This window comes from Rhinatrema bivittatum, chromosome 2 (genome assembly GCF_901001135.1).
Source record: "Rhinatrema bivittatum chromosome 2, aRhiBiv1.1, whole genome shotgun sequence".
Classification (NCBI taxonomy): domain Eukaryota; kingdom Metazoa; phylum Chordata; class Amphibia; order Gymnophiona; family Rhinatrematidae; genus Rhinatrema; species Rhinatrema bivittatum.
Genome location: NC_042616.1, coordinates 410786593 through 410800965, shown reverse-complemented (window position 1 = coordinate 410800965; position 14373 = coordinate 410786593). Strand labels below are relative to the sequence as shown.

At 42.7% G+C, this 14373-nt stretch overlaps 1 protein-coding gene across 1 annotated transcript in view; it reads left to right on the top strand.

Moving 5' to 3' along the window:
• LOC115083310 (vomeronasal type-2 receptor 26-like) overlaps positions 1-14271 on the top strand; it is a 101878-nt gene extending 87607 nt beyond the window's left edge. Inside the window, exons 6-7 of the mRNA XM_029587114.1 lie at positions 5493-5616; positions 13355-14271. Coding sequence (XP_029442974.1) covers positions 5493-5616; positions 13355-14271 — 1041 coding nt within the window. The remainder of the gene's footprint in view (positions 1-5492; positions 5617-13354) is intronic.
• The last annotated feature ends 102 nt before the right edge of the window (positions 14272-14373 follow it).

Here is a 14373-nt window from a genome sequence, read left to right as displayed (position 1 = left end):
GCATTATATTTTCTCGATCATCTCTGTATCGCTTTTTTTAAATTGTGTTTTATTGTTTTTGAGTATCTTAAGCGGTGTCGATGGATTTGTTACTAGACTCACAGTCCTAACACCTACTAGGGGGAGGCGGTAAACCAAGACGTTAAGGCCGCGGCAAAACAGCGGGTTACTAAGGAGATAATCTGAGCGCGCGTTACGGTATCGGAGGGGAATAGCTAATTCCTTCATTATACAGCATTATACAGCTAATTCGTTCATTTACATGCCGCGTGCGGAAAGGGTTATGCGTCTGTTTTAAGAAGCGCCAAGGACGCGTGAAACTGGAGACTGTATCGCTGGATCGCCTTACGTGCCCGAATTGTGCGCTCCGAGCACGTTACAGACAGGCAATCTTCGACCGAACGATACTGTATCGACCCGAAACAGGCTTAACTTAAACACATAGTTTATTTTACTAAATTGATACCGTACTATGATGGCACGTGATTAATTTGCAATCTATACCACTCTTAATTTTCATTATTGTGCCTTTCTGTTAACCATTGTGATGGTTATCTAACTTAACGACGGTATAGAAGAGTTTTTAAATAAATAAAATAAAAAATATTAAACATTTTTTTCCCAAAAAAAGGTCATAACAGTGTTTTTATAATCTCATCGGGTGACCACCACCACCAAACCCCAGTTTCTGAAAGTTTTATCACTTTTCAATCATAGGAACCCTGGGGAAAATGGGTGGTATTACTATATTAATATTCAATTCTGACCCCAAATCCTAAATATGGTCAGGCTACTGTAACCCCTAAACCAGACCAACACTGTTAAACAAATGAATTGTATTAATATTGAGAAGTTTAATAAACTTATTGGTGCTGGGTTCGCCGGTGCTTCCTGGGAGCTGAAATTTAGCTAGGAGCCTCTCTACATGATCCCCACCAAAAATGCCACTCTTTTACATCTTTTAAATCATTGGTTTCATTTTAATTAACTTTTAAAACTTTTAATTTTCCTCAGGCACTTTCTAGGACAGCCTCTTGCTGTCATCATCCCTGATGTCAGCGAGGACCTCTGGGCCTTCACCTCTACCATACCAGGGCTTTGATTACAGCACCAATGCTGTGTGTCTGCTCAAACATCACAGTGGTAGTGATTCCAACACTGCCGCTGTCTCTGGGCCTTGCCACACTGTTGCAGCATTTGATTTATAAAAATAATATCCTGCTGCATTTGAGCTTCTTCTCAGGCTGCCAGGAGCTTTCCAGGTGCCTGCAGCTGCTTCTGCCCTCTCTGCAGCCAACTGTTGCTTTTAATTTCATTGTGGGTCTGTCAAATCCGGGTGGGGGGGGGAATCCCTGAAGTGGCAGACCTCTTCTCAAACTAATCTCCAGGAATTTCAGACTGGAGGGCCTAATCCCAGAAACAAGCTGCAAAATAAACAAAGGACAAAAACTCCTACTTCCTCTAACTCATGAACTCAGACTGCACTGGTCTCTCTCAAAAAGTGAGAACTGCTTTTATATCAAAAGAGGCCGGCCACGCCAGCACCCTCAAAGGAGGCGTAGTTAAGAACATAAGAACATGCCATACTGGGTCAGACCAAGGGTCCATCAAGCCCAGCATCCTGTTTCCAACAGTGGCCAATCCAGGCTATAAGAACCTGGCAAATACCCGAAAACTAAGTCTATTCCATGTTACTGTTGCTAGAAATAGCAGTGGCTATTTTCTAAGTCAACTTAATAGCAGGTAATGGACTTCTTCTCCAAGAACTTATCCAATCCTTTTTTAAACACAGCTATACTAACTGCACTAACCACATCCTCTGACAACAAATTCCAGAGTTTAATTGTGCGTTGAGTGAAAAAGAACTTTCTCCGATTAGTTTTAAATGTGCCACATGCTAACTTCATGGAGTGCCCCCTAGTCTTTCTATTATCTGAAAGAGTAAATAACCGATTCACATCTACCTGTTCTAGACCTGTCATTATTTTAAACAGCTCTATCATATCCCCTCTCAGCCGTCTCTTCTCCAAGCTAAAAAGTCCTAACCTCTTTAGTCTTTCCTGATAGGTAGCTGTTCCATTCCCCTTATCATTTTGGTTGCCCTTCTCTGTACCTTCTCCATCGCAATTATATCTTTTTTGAGATGCGGCGACCAGAATTGTACACAGTATTCAAGGTGCGGTCTCACCATGGAGCGATACAGAGGCATTATGACCTTTTCTGTTTTATTCACCATTCCCTTTCTAATAATTCCCAACATTCTGTTTGCTTTTTTGACGGCCGCAGCACACTGAAGTGTCGATTTCAATGAGTTATCCACTATGATGCCTAGATCTCTTTCTTGGGAGGTAGCTCCTAATATGGAACCTCATTGTGTAACTATAGCATGGGTTATTTTTCCCTATATGCATCACCTTGCAATTATCCACATTAAATTTCTTTGTATAGGAGTGTTCCTTTCCTGTATAGCCTGTTATTGACTCCTCCTCTTCTTCATTATTATTATTTTCTTACAGTTCCTCTGGAGGAGGCAGGCATCTGGTTTGGGACAGGTTATGTAGTGTATAGCAGGCTAGAAGATTTCATAGACTTTAGGTGGGTTTTGAGTAGGCCAAAGGATCACTTAATGATGACCCTAGTCTGCTGATACACCTATTGGTCTGTGGACAAGCCGTAGGGATGAGGAGACAGGATTTGAGTGGATATCCTCTGTCACCTATAGGAGAGAAGACAGAGAAGAGCTGAATTAAACATAGCGTACAGTTTGGCAGTAAGCAGTAGAGATGTGAATCGTGTCCTCGATCGTCTTAACGATCGATTTCGGCTGGGAGGGGGAGGGAATCGTATTGTTGCCGTTTGGGTGTGTAAACTATCGTGAATATCGTTAAAATCGTGAGCCGGCACACTAAAACCCCCTAAAACCCACCCCGACCCTTTAAATTAAATCCCCCACCCCATCGACTGCAGGAGGTCGTTCAGCGGGGGTGGAACCCCCGCTGAACGACCTCCTGCAGTCGATCTCCTGCCGGCGCCATTTTCCGTACGGAAAACGATTTGCGGCAGGAAATCGCTCCCGGAACCCCGCTGGACCCCCAGGAACTTTTGGCCAGCTTGGGGGGGCCTCCTGACCCCCACAAGACTTGCCAAAAGTCCAGCGGGGGTCCGGAACAACCTCCTGCGTCGAATCGTTTTGGTCTATGGCCGCCGCCATTTTGCGGCGGCCATTTTGCAAAATGGCGCCGGCTGAAGACAACAAGATTCAATTGAGGGGGCCGTTCCGGACTGCTGCTGTTCCGGACCACCGCTGGATCCCCAGGTAATTTAAAGCATTGGGGGGGGGGGGTTCGGGAGGGTGGGGGATTTAATTTAAAGGGTCAGGGGGGGGTTTTAGGGGGTTTTAGTGTGCCGGTTTTCCTGCCCTCCCCCTTCCCCCGATTTACGATTTTTTGACGATAAATCGGGGGAATTGGTATTGTATCGTGGCCCTAACGATTTTTGACGATTTAAAATATATCGGACGATATTTTAAATCGTCAAAAAACGATTCACATCCCTAGTAAGCAGGACAGTTGACTGGAGAAAGTCATAGCGGGAGGGAGACAATAAGAAGAGGCAAGATGTATGTGTTGCGGTCTCCACCGCTTCCCCCTCTTTAGCTCTGAATAGGGCTCACCTCTGCTGCTGGAAACACCGCGTTCCGCATGCCTGGGACGCCTACTGCTCTGCTGGTTCCTCGTGGCGGCCGCCATTGCTTGCCCATCTCCCCGCTGCCTCGCGCGCGCGTGAGGACGCACACTATGTACGCACAGTTCCCGGAAGTCTGGCCCCGCCTGAGCTAATTACACCATGCCCGAAGCCTGATATAACCGGCGTCCGGACGCCTTCTCTTTGCCTTGCAACGAGGTTCACTACTGCCTAGTAGTTCTGAGTTGCGCTTCGTCTGTTCCTCGTTCCTGACTGACCTTTGGACTGCCTTTGACTTCGCTTCAGCCTGCCGCCTGCCTCCGACCTTGGTCCGTTCCTGACCGCTTCAGCCTGCCGCCTGCCTCCGACTTTGGTCCGTTCCTGATTCCGCTACAGCCTGCTTCAGTTCACAGCCAGCTACAGACTCCATTCCAGTCTACAGCCGGCTCCGGTTCACAGCCAGCTACAGACTCCGTTCCAGTCTACAGCCTGCCTCAATCCACAGCCAGCTACAGACTCCATTCCAGGCTACAGCCTGCTCCAGTTCACAGTCTACTATCGATTCTGCCTCTGCCTTCAGCCTATTCCCGCTTCAGTATTCTACGAACCCTGCCTCACGGTCCGGCTTACTACAGGTATCGCTGCCGCCCGCTGTCCTGTCATCAGCTGGCCCTCGACCTGCACTGCCGGCCTAGAGACTATCCTTCACTCTTTGGACTTTTCTTACTACACTCCCTGCCCAGGCTTATCTGCCATTGACTCTGAGCTGATATCCCAAGTCCCAAGGTTCCAGGACCCTACAGGCTCCTCCTGGGGGGCTCCTGGTTCCCGGGTGAACACCACCAGCCTGTGGCTCCGCCTCCCGGCCTACCCGGTCACCCTGGGTAGTCCAGCCCAAGGGTCCACTATCCTGCCTGCAGCACCCAACTGCAACAGTATGGTGGTAGTGATAAGTGCATTCCTACCTAGAAGCCAGCTCCCGGTAATGTATCCTTCCTAGTCATGCATAATTTTATGTTCTTGGTGCATTCTTCAGGGGAAGATTATATATATATTGGTGTGTTCTCCTCAGCAAGGCAGCTAAGACCTGATCTATACACATAGAGATGGCCAACTGGCTGATTCCAACCTTGGGCCAAAGAGATGTTTGAAAGGTACCAGTGGTGATGTGTTCAGGCAAGGCATGGCCCCTTTGGGTGGTAAGTGCCAGATCCCTCTCTAAATGCTGGCATAGTTATTGCATGGTTTCCTTGTTGAACCTGAATCTACATATGACTTGCTCCTCTGGTAGGGTAATTTTATAACAGTGCAGAGTGAGGTTCCTTCTAGGCACAGATTTTATCCCAAATTCTTTATCTGAACTTATGCACAGAAGTTCCATTTGAATTCTCACATGTATGTGCTGTGGTACGCGTACAAACTCACCCACAGAACTGAGGATGCAACTTGTGCAGGTGAACTTGGGTGCACAATTTTTAAAATGGAAAAGTACGCTCTATACTCTATGCCTTTCCCCAGGTCATTTAAAACTGTATCACACATGTACTTTTATGTGTACTGAGCCCAGGTAATTTTTAGAACAACCATTTGTACACATAGGAGCACAATTTGTGCATAAATGGCTTTGAAAATCAATCCCCAAAAGTTCTTGGAGCAGAAAGAATAGTGAGCCTCATTTACTAAGAAATTTTCCCACAGATTCAAAATGGGAGAAAAGCCCCAATAAATCAGGCCCAGAGTCCCTCAGAAAGAGAATCAAGTGCTAAGCATGGAATATGACTGGATTTCTTGTTTTTGTCTCTCCTCAGACCCCCCGCTCTGTCTGCTCTGAGAGTTGTGTTCCTGGATTCAGGAAAGTTCTTCAGAGACAGAAGCCGATCTGCTGCTTTGACTGCATCCCTTGCCCTGAAGGAGAATTTTCCAACAAAGCAGGTAAATCTGAAATATCTACACTCAATACAAACAGATACACACATGCACATTCTACAGATGTAATACAAACTCAATAGCAAACACAAAATATACCAGATACATCCATGCAGATCCTCATTATAGTTACAAGTATAGTGCTTCCATGTTAATTTTAATCACTAATTATTCATAAATTTCTCTTGTTTCCTTAAGGTTTTTGTAACATCTCAAAATTAATCAGACTACAGCTTGCAAAGGGTAGTATATAGGAAATTAATTAAAGCATAACTCCTCTGAAACCAGGGTATGACATGCAATGACAGCGTAAATAGATAAACAGGGACATTGATTAACAGACTCTAAATGCTTTGATTGTGTACATTTGTATTGTAACCCACCTAGTACAGTGGATAGAGCAGGATATACCTTATTTACATAAATAAATACAATGAAGAATATAGTTTATTTCAGTTTTCCTGACTTAGTTCACCTCCTGTCTATCAGGGCGCTCATTCCTAGCACAATGGAATCATCAGGTGTCAGACTCAATCTTTTTGCCTTCTGCTGTCCCACAGGATTCCATTCTTTCTCATCTTTTTTCAACCTATTTCTATCTCTGCTAGCAACCGTCATCCAAAATTGTGGCTTCCAACCATCTTTCCACACTGATAACATCAAGGTCACAGCTTTCATGAACGCTAAAATGCAAAATTACAAACTGGTACGCGCGTAAATTTAAGCATATACGTGCAAAAGTATCCTCTATGCAAGCAATCGGTACTTTAAAAATGTTCAATATACATGCATATATCCACTTTCATGTGCAAATATATGCATATAAAAAGGGGGTGGGAAAGAGGTATTCCAGGGTGGGGCCTTCAAATATTTCTTCTTACGTATAGCCATGCTTTACTTACTTATTTCTTATAAGCAAATTGAGAGACAATTTTGAAATAATTTTTAGAAAAAAATGATGAAATAGTAATAATAAAGTAAAGGGACCTAGTATTAATTTGGGCTTGATTGATATACAAACTCCTTAAGTGTGGGTCCTACATAAATAATATAAAACAAAAATAAAAAATAACAAAAATACATAAATACATATTTATATGAAATAAGTAAGTAAAGTGTGGCTATACGTAAGAAGAAATATTTGAAGGACATACCAATAGACTAGTCGAATTGCATTGTGTTGATATTTTCAAATACATGTACATGCAAATATTTGCACACTCACTCGTGTAAGTTTCCACCTGCTAATTATCAAGTGTAAGTTATAATGAGCACATTTATTGTTTACTAATGGCTGGGTGAGATGTCTGGGTGATCTGGGGAATGTTTAGCCTTAAGAAACAGGAGGGTTTTGATGAACTGCAGGAGAACTGGGCAAACTGGTGGGCTAATTGGTTAAAGTGGTAATTTCACCCATGCATGTATCTTTTAAAATAAGCCATGTAAAACATGACATGCTAGTAAATCTTCGTTTATTTTCATTCTCAAACTATATATATGTATACATTTAAAATTCGGGGGTAAAGTATGCATGCTCACTGCATTGATATACATGGTTTTAATAGATTGTAGAAATACATGCGCAGCCTACATTCACAAGTATGTTCCAGGTTATAAAATACACATATTTTATAAATTGCACAGGCATCATATGCACATTTTATAAAATACTATAATAAATTTGTATGCTCCCACATAAGCACATGAATGGGTACGCGCATGCACCTTTTAAACTTAACCTCTAAGCATGCCCTGACTTAACTGCTTTGAATTATTTACTTGACCGTGTGGCTTCTTGGCTACTAAGCCACAACCTAAAAGTTAACCCTGCAATATTGAAAGCACTCTGGTTTAGTACTAGATCATCTATCCCAATGTTACGATCCCTCTTAAACGTATTTGCTTTAAAAGTTCAGCTCGATGCACGATTCTCTATGGTCATATCTCATTCATAGTCCAGAAATCTTTCTTTTATCCCACTATTGGACCCTAGTAATCAGAACTTATTAACCAACAGTTCTTTCATTTCTAAATTACACTATTGCAACTCTTTACTGCTTGGAATTCCAAATACTCAATTGAAATAATTACAGTTACTCCAGAATATTGCTGCAAGAATAATTTATGGTCTTAGAAAATATGATCACATTTCTCCCATTTTACAAAAATTACACTGGCTACCAGTCACTTACCATACACATTTAAAGTTTTGTCTCTAACACTCTGGCTCTGCATTGCACCTTTCAAAATGTTTGATCCCCCAAGACGTTTCGTTCTTCTCACATGGGCTGTCTCTATGTTCTACCTCTGTCAATTATTCTTTTGTTCTTCACTAGAATATAAGAACATTAGAATTACCATTCTGGGTCAGATCAAGGGTCCATCAAGCCAAGTATCTTGTTTCCAAGAATGGACAATCCAAGTCACAAGTACCTAGCAAGTACCCAAACATTAAATAAATCGCAAGCTACTATTGCTTATAAATTAATAGCAGTTTATGGATTTTTCCTTAGGAACTTACCGAAACCTTTTTTAAACTCAGTGAACTAATTGCTGTAACCATATCCTTTGGCAATGAATTCCAGAGCTTAACTATGCGCTGAGTGAAAAAGAATTTCCTTATATTTGTTTTAAATGTGCTAACTTCATGGAGTGCCCCCTAGTCCTCCTATTATCTGAGAGAGTAAATAACCGATTTACATTAACTTTTTCAAATCCTTTCATGATTTTGTAGACTTCTATCATATCTCCCCTCAGTTGTCTCTTCTCCAAACTGAACAGCCCTAACTTCCTTAGCCTTATCTCATAGGACAGCCGTTCCATACCATTGATCATTTTGGTTGCCCTTCTCTGCACTTTCTCCAGTGCAACTTATTTTTTTTTAGATGCGGTGACCAGAACTGCACACAGCATTTAAGATTCAGTCTCACTATGGAGCGATACAGAGACATTATGACATCTATCTTTTTATTTGCCATTCCCTTCTTAATAATTCATAATATTATTAAGTAAATCCTAAGATAGAATCCTAAGATAAAATCCTAAGATAGAACCTAACATTGTGTAACTATAGAAGGGTTATTTTTCCCTATATGCATCACTTTGCATTTGTCCATATTAAATTTCATCTGCAGTTTGGAAGACCAATCTTCCAATCTCGCAAGGTCCTCCTGCAATTTATCACAATCTGCTTGAGATTTAACTACTCTGCAAAATTGTTGCGCTTGCTGGTATCGGACTGCCATGGTCGGCTTCCCTTACCCGACACCACTGCTTCTCTCAGTCGCGGCTCACCTCCCCAGTGTGAATCCCATGGATGCCGACAATTCTCCTCGTCCAACGTCTTGGATGCCACCCAGCTCCTCCTGCGAGGAGCCACTCTCAAGGTGCGTGCACTTGCCTTCCTCAGTTTCTTAAAGGACCCGTGGAAAGGAAATACTGCTGGCCCTCCCTGATGACATCAACCCTGGGACAGTATATAAGGCTGGATCATGCTTCCAGCCTTTGCTTTGACAACAGGTCTCCTCACTTCCTGCGATCTTCCTGTTGTTCATGGGTACCTGAGTTCCTTCCTCCTTCCTGCCCTCCTAGTTCCTTCTGCTTGCCTTTGGTTCTGACTTTGGACTGGACACCGATTACGAGTTATGCCACCTGCCTCGACCTTTGCCTGGACACCGATTACAAGTTACACCGCCTGCCATGACCTTTCCCTGGACACGGACTACGAACTGCGCTACCTGTTTTGCTTCTTGACTTCCATCTTTGCGGAGGCCTCACGTAAGTCCAGCTGGCCCCGGTACCCGAGGGCATAATCTGAGGGGAACGCTGGCTGATAGTGGTAAAGATCCAGCGGCGTCTCTGTTAGTCTGCAGCCTCACCTACTGACAGTGGGGATCTGTGGGGCTCCTCCCCACAAGTGGCGACAACTCCCTCTTAGCCTAAGGATCCACCTGCATAACAATAATTATTGTCATCTGCAAATTTGATCACCTCACTCATCATATCCCTTTCCAGATCATTTATAAAAATATTAAAAAGCACCGGTCCAAGTACAGATCCCTGAGGCACTCCACAGTTTACCTTTTTCCACTGGGAAAACAGACCATTTAATCCTATTCTCTGTTCCTGTCTTTCAACCATCTTGCAACCCACAAAAGGATATCGCCTCCTATCCCATGACCTTTTAGTTTTCTTGGAAGCCTCTCATGAGGGACTTTGTCGAATGCCTTCTGAAAATCCAAACACATCACATCTACTGGTTTACCTTTGTCCACATAATTATTCATCCATTCAAAAATATGTAGGAGATTTGTGAGGTAAGATTTCTCTTGGGTAAATCAATGCTGACTGTGTCCTATTAAACCATGCCTATCTAAATGTTTTGTGATTTTATTCTTTATAACAGTTTCCATGATTTTTCCTGGCACTGAAATCAGGCTCACCGGTCTATAGTTTTCTGGATCACCCCTGGAGCCCTTTTTAAATATTGGGGTTACATTGGCAATCCAATCTTCAGGTACAATGGATGATTTTAATGATAGGTTACAAATTAATAAAAATAGATCTGAAAATTCATTTGTTAATTCTTTCAGAACCCTGGGGTGTATGCCATGTGCTTCAGGTGATTTACTACTCTTCAGTTTGTCAATCTAGCCTACCACATTTTCCAGGTTCACTGTGATTTGGTTTATTTCATCTAAATCATTACCCTTGAAAACTGTCTCTGGAATGGGTATCTCTACAACATCCTCTTCAGTAACCACAGAAGCAATGAAACGATTTAATCTTTCTGCGATGGCGTTATCTTCCCTAAGTGTCCCTTTAACCCCTTGACTCCCTCACAGGCTTTCTGCTTTGGATATATTTTTAAAAGTTTTTAATGTGAGCTTTAGCCTCTATAGCCAATTTCTTTTCAAATTCTCTCTTAGCCTCTCTTATCAACGTCTTACATTTAATTTGCCAATGCATATGCTTAACCCTATTTTCTTCTGATGGATCCTTCTTCCAATTTTTGAATGAAGATCTTCTGGCTAAAATAGCCTCTTTTATCTCACTTTTTAGCCATGCTGGCAATCGTTTCACCTTCCTTCCATCTTTCTTAATGCAAGGAATACATATGGACTGTGCTTCTAGGATAGTAATTTTTTTAACAATGTCCACAGCTGTTACACCCTTTTTAACTTTGTAGCTGCACTTTTCAATTTTTTTTTTTAAATCAATTTTTCTCATTTTAAAGCTTCCCTTTTGAAAGCTTAGTGCTCCAGCCATGGATTACTTACTGTCCCCCTTCCAGTCATTAATTCAAATTTAATCATATTATGACCACTATTGCCAAGTGGCCCTACCACCTTTACCTCTCTCACCAAATCCTTTGCTCCACTGAGAATTAGATCTAAAATTTCTCTCTCTCTCATCAGTTCCTGAACCAAATGCTCCATAAAACTGTCATTTATTCCATCCAGGAACTTTATCTCTTTAGCATGGCCTGATGTTTCACTTACCCAGTCAATATTGGGTTAATTGAAATCTCTCATTATTACTGCAATACCAATTTGGTTTGCTTCCCTAATTTCTCTTAGCATTTCACTGTCTGTCTCACCATCTTGGCCAGGTGGATGGAAGTATACTTCAATCACTATTCTTCGCCAAGGATTTCTACCCATAAATATTCGATTGTGCATTTAGTCGGACTCTATGCCATCCTGGACATAAAGAGCACCCCGCCCACCAAGATACTCCTCACTATCATTGTTATATAATTTGTACCCTGGGAGAGCACTATTCCATTGGCTATCCTCTTTCCACCATGTCTCTGAGATGCCAGTTAAGTCTATGTCATCATTTACTAGGGATGTGAATCGTTTTTTGACGATTTAAAATATCGTCCGATATTTTTTAAATCGTCAAAAATCTTTAAAGAGTGCGATACAATAGAAATTCTCCTGATTTATCGTGAAAAAATCGTTAATCGGGTTAGTGTCCACTAAAGGGAGATATTTGGGGGGAGGGTGGGAAAACCGGCACACCAAAACAACCCCTAAACCCACCCCGACCCTTTAAAACTAATCCCTTACCTTCCCCCACCCTCCCAAACCCCCCAAAATGTTTTACATGTACCTGGTGGTCCAGTGGAAGCCCCAGGACCGATCGCCCGCTCTAGGGCCGTCGGCTGCCACTCATAAAAATGGCGCCGATGGCCCGATAAAAAAACACCCCACCCAACCCTTTAAAAACACCCCCTTAGCTTCCACCACCCTCCCGATCCCCCCAAAACATTTTAAAATTACCTGGTGGTCCAGTGGTGGTCCCGAGAGCGATCTCCTATTCTCAGGCCGTCGGCTGCCACTCATAAAATGGGGCCGATGTACCGATAAACCCCCCCCACCCGACCCTTTAAACCGCCTCCTTAGCTTCCCCCACCCTCCCGATCCCCCCAAAACATTTTAAAATTACCTGGTGGTCCCGAGAGCGATCTCCTGTTCTCGGGCCGTTGGTTGCCACTAATAAAAATGGCGCCGATGGCCCTTTGCCCTTACCATGTGACAGGGTATCCGTGCCATTGGCCGGCCCCTGTCACATGGTAGGAGCACTGGATGGCCGGTGCCATTTTTAAAGATGGCGCCAGCCATCCAGTGAACTTGCAGAAAATTGGGTCCCTTCACCTCTCTTCTACTTCCTCTTTGCTTCCATTGAAAGCCAATAACAAGGATCTTAGCTATGTCCTCCTTCTCTCCCTCATGCTGTCCTTTCTCTGCTCTTTGTTATTCATTGGCCATCCTGAAAGAGTTACCTGTCTGCTCCGACAAGTTGCTTTTGGGATCATTTTTACAACTGCAGTTTCTTCTGTGCTAGGAAAAACCATCACGGTAGTCATTGCTTTCATTTCCTGCTGCACCAGTTTGATGCTCTCCTAACATGAGACCTTTCTCCTCCAAGGCAGCACCAGGGCTTCCAAAAGGGAGTTGGGACTTGGCTACGATGTCCCTAAATGTCTCATCTATGTGCCTCTCTGTCTGCCTCATCTGCTCTAGGTCTTCCTCTCTATCCTCCAGAGATCGGACTCATTTTCTGACAGACAGGACTTCTTTGCATCGGCTGAACACGTACAATTTCTCACTGGCGGGTAAAAATTCAGACATGTGAAAGTCAATGGAGAAGACTGGGAAGCCTTCCTCTTGCTGCTGGACTGCTGCCTTCATCTTAAAGTTATTCAGTGACAGTTCCTAGTTAAGTTTTAGGTTGCTATGGTTGAGAGTCTTCTTTCAGTTATCAAGCTCCTACACTATGGAATTCTCTTTCACCTGATATCAATGCAGAATCTAACAATTTAAAATTTAGGAAAGCATTGAAGACTTGGTATTTCAGTCAAGCTTTAAATAACTTAAATTAACATCATTAGTTTTGCAGCATTCTCTCTTTGACATTGTAGGCTATTGATTTGCTTGGTGTTACCATTCTGTTCAGCTAAGGTGATTTGCTGCTGATTTTATTATTTTATTTGTTTGTGCTTGCATTGTTCACTTTGTGCTTATTTGACTAATTATGAATGTTTTTTTAAATTGTACAGCTGCATGGATAACATTTAAATGGCAGAATTTAACATTTTTATAAATGAAAATGAAACTTACATATATATACATAATATTGAAAATCTTATCTTGTATTTCCTTTTTCTTAAAAAGCCTGAACTTTTGGAATAAAGCTGTGTATGGAAATAAGAGTTTAGATATGTTCTTTTCTATAGATGCAGAGAATTGTATGAAGTGCCCTGAAGATCAATGGCCCAGTGAGAAGAAGGATGATTGCCTCCCAAGAGTCATAGACTTCCTGTCCTACGGGGATCTGTTGGCTGCAGCTTTGGCTTCCATTGCTATTCTCTTCTCCATCATAACTGCCCTGGTGCTAGCAATCTTTCTTAAATACCAGGACACACCTGTGGTGAAAGCCAATAACCGGGATCTTAGCTATGTCCTCCTTCTCTCCCTCATGCTGTCCTTTCTCTGCTCTTTGTTATTCATTGGCCGTCCTGAAAGAGTTACCTGTCTGCTCCGACAAGTTGCTTTTGGGATCATTTTTACAACTGCAGTTTCTTCTGTGCTAGGAAAAACCATCACGGTAGTCATTGCTTTCAATGCCACCAAGCCCAGCAGCAAGTTAAGGAAGTGGGTAGGGAGAAGAGTCTCCAGCTCTCTAGTCCTTCTTTGCTCCTTGGGTGAAGTTGTGATATGCACTGCATGGCTGCTCATCTCTCCTCCATTCCCAGACTATGACACACAATCTGAACCTGGGAAGATGATACTTCAGTGTAACGAGGGGTCCACCATTGCATTTTATGGTGTGATAGGGTACATGGGTTTCTTGGCTCTCTTAAGTTTCATTGTGGCTTTTCTAGCAAGGAATTTGCCTGACAGTTTCAATGAGGCCCGGTTTATCACTTTCAGCATGCTGGTGTTCTGCAGTGTTTGGATCTCCTACATCCCAGCATACCTGAGCACCAAAGGCAAATACATGGTGGCAGTGGAGATCTTTGCCATCTTGGCTTCTAGTGCTGGACTGCTGGGCTGTATATTCATCCCCAAGTGCTACATTATCCTGCTCAGGCCAGAGCTGAACACAAGGGAGCATTTAATTGGGAAACAAAATTCTAACAAACCTAACTGACAAAGGATTTCATGACCATGATGTTCATAGCCCCTTAAAATACGAGAATTACTTTTTGAGGTAATTGAAGTAATTTTATTTTATATTCAGTTTTTCTTTATG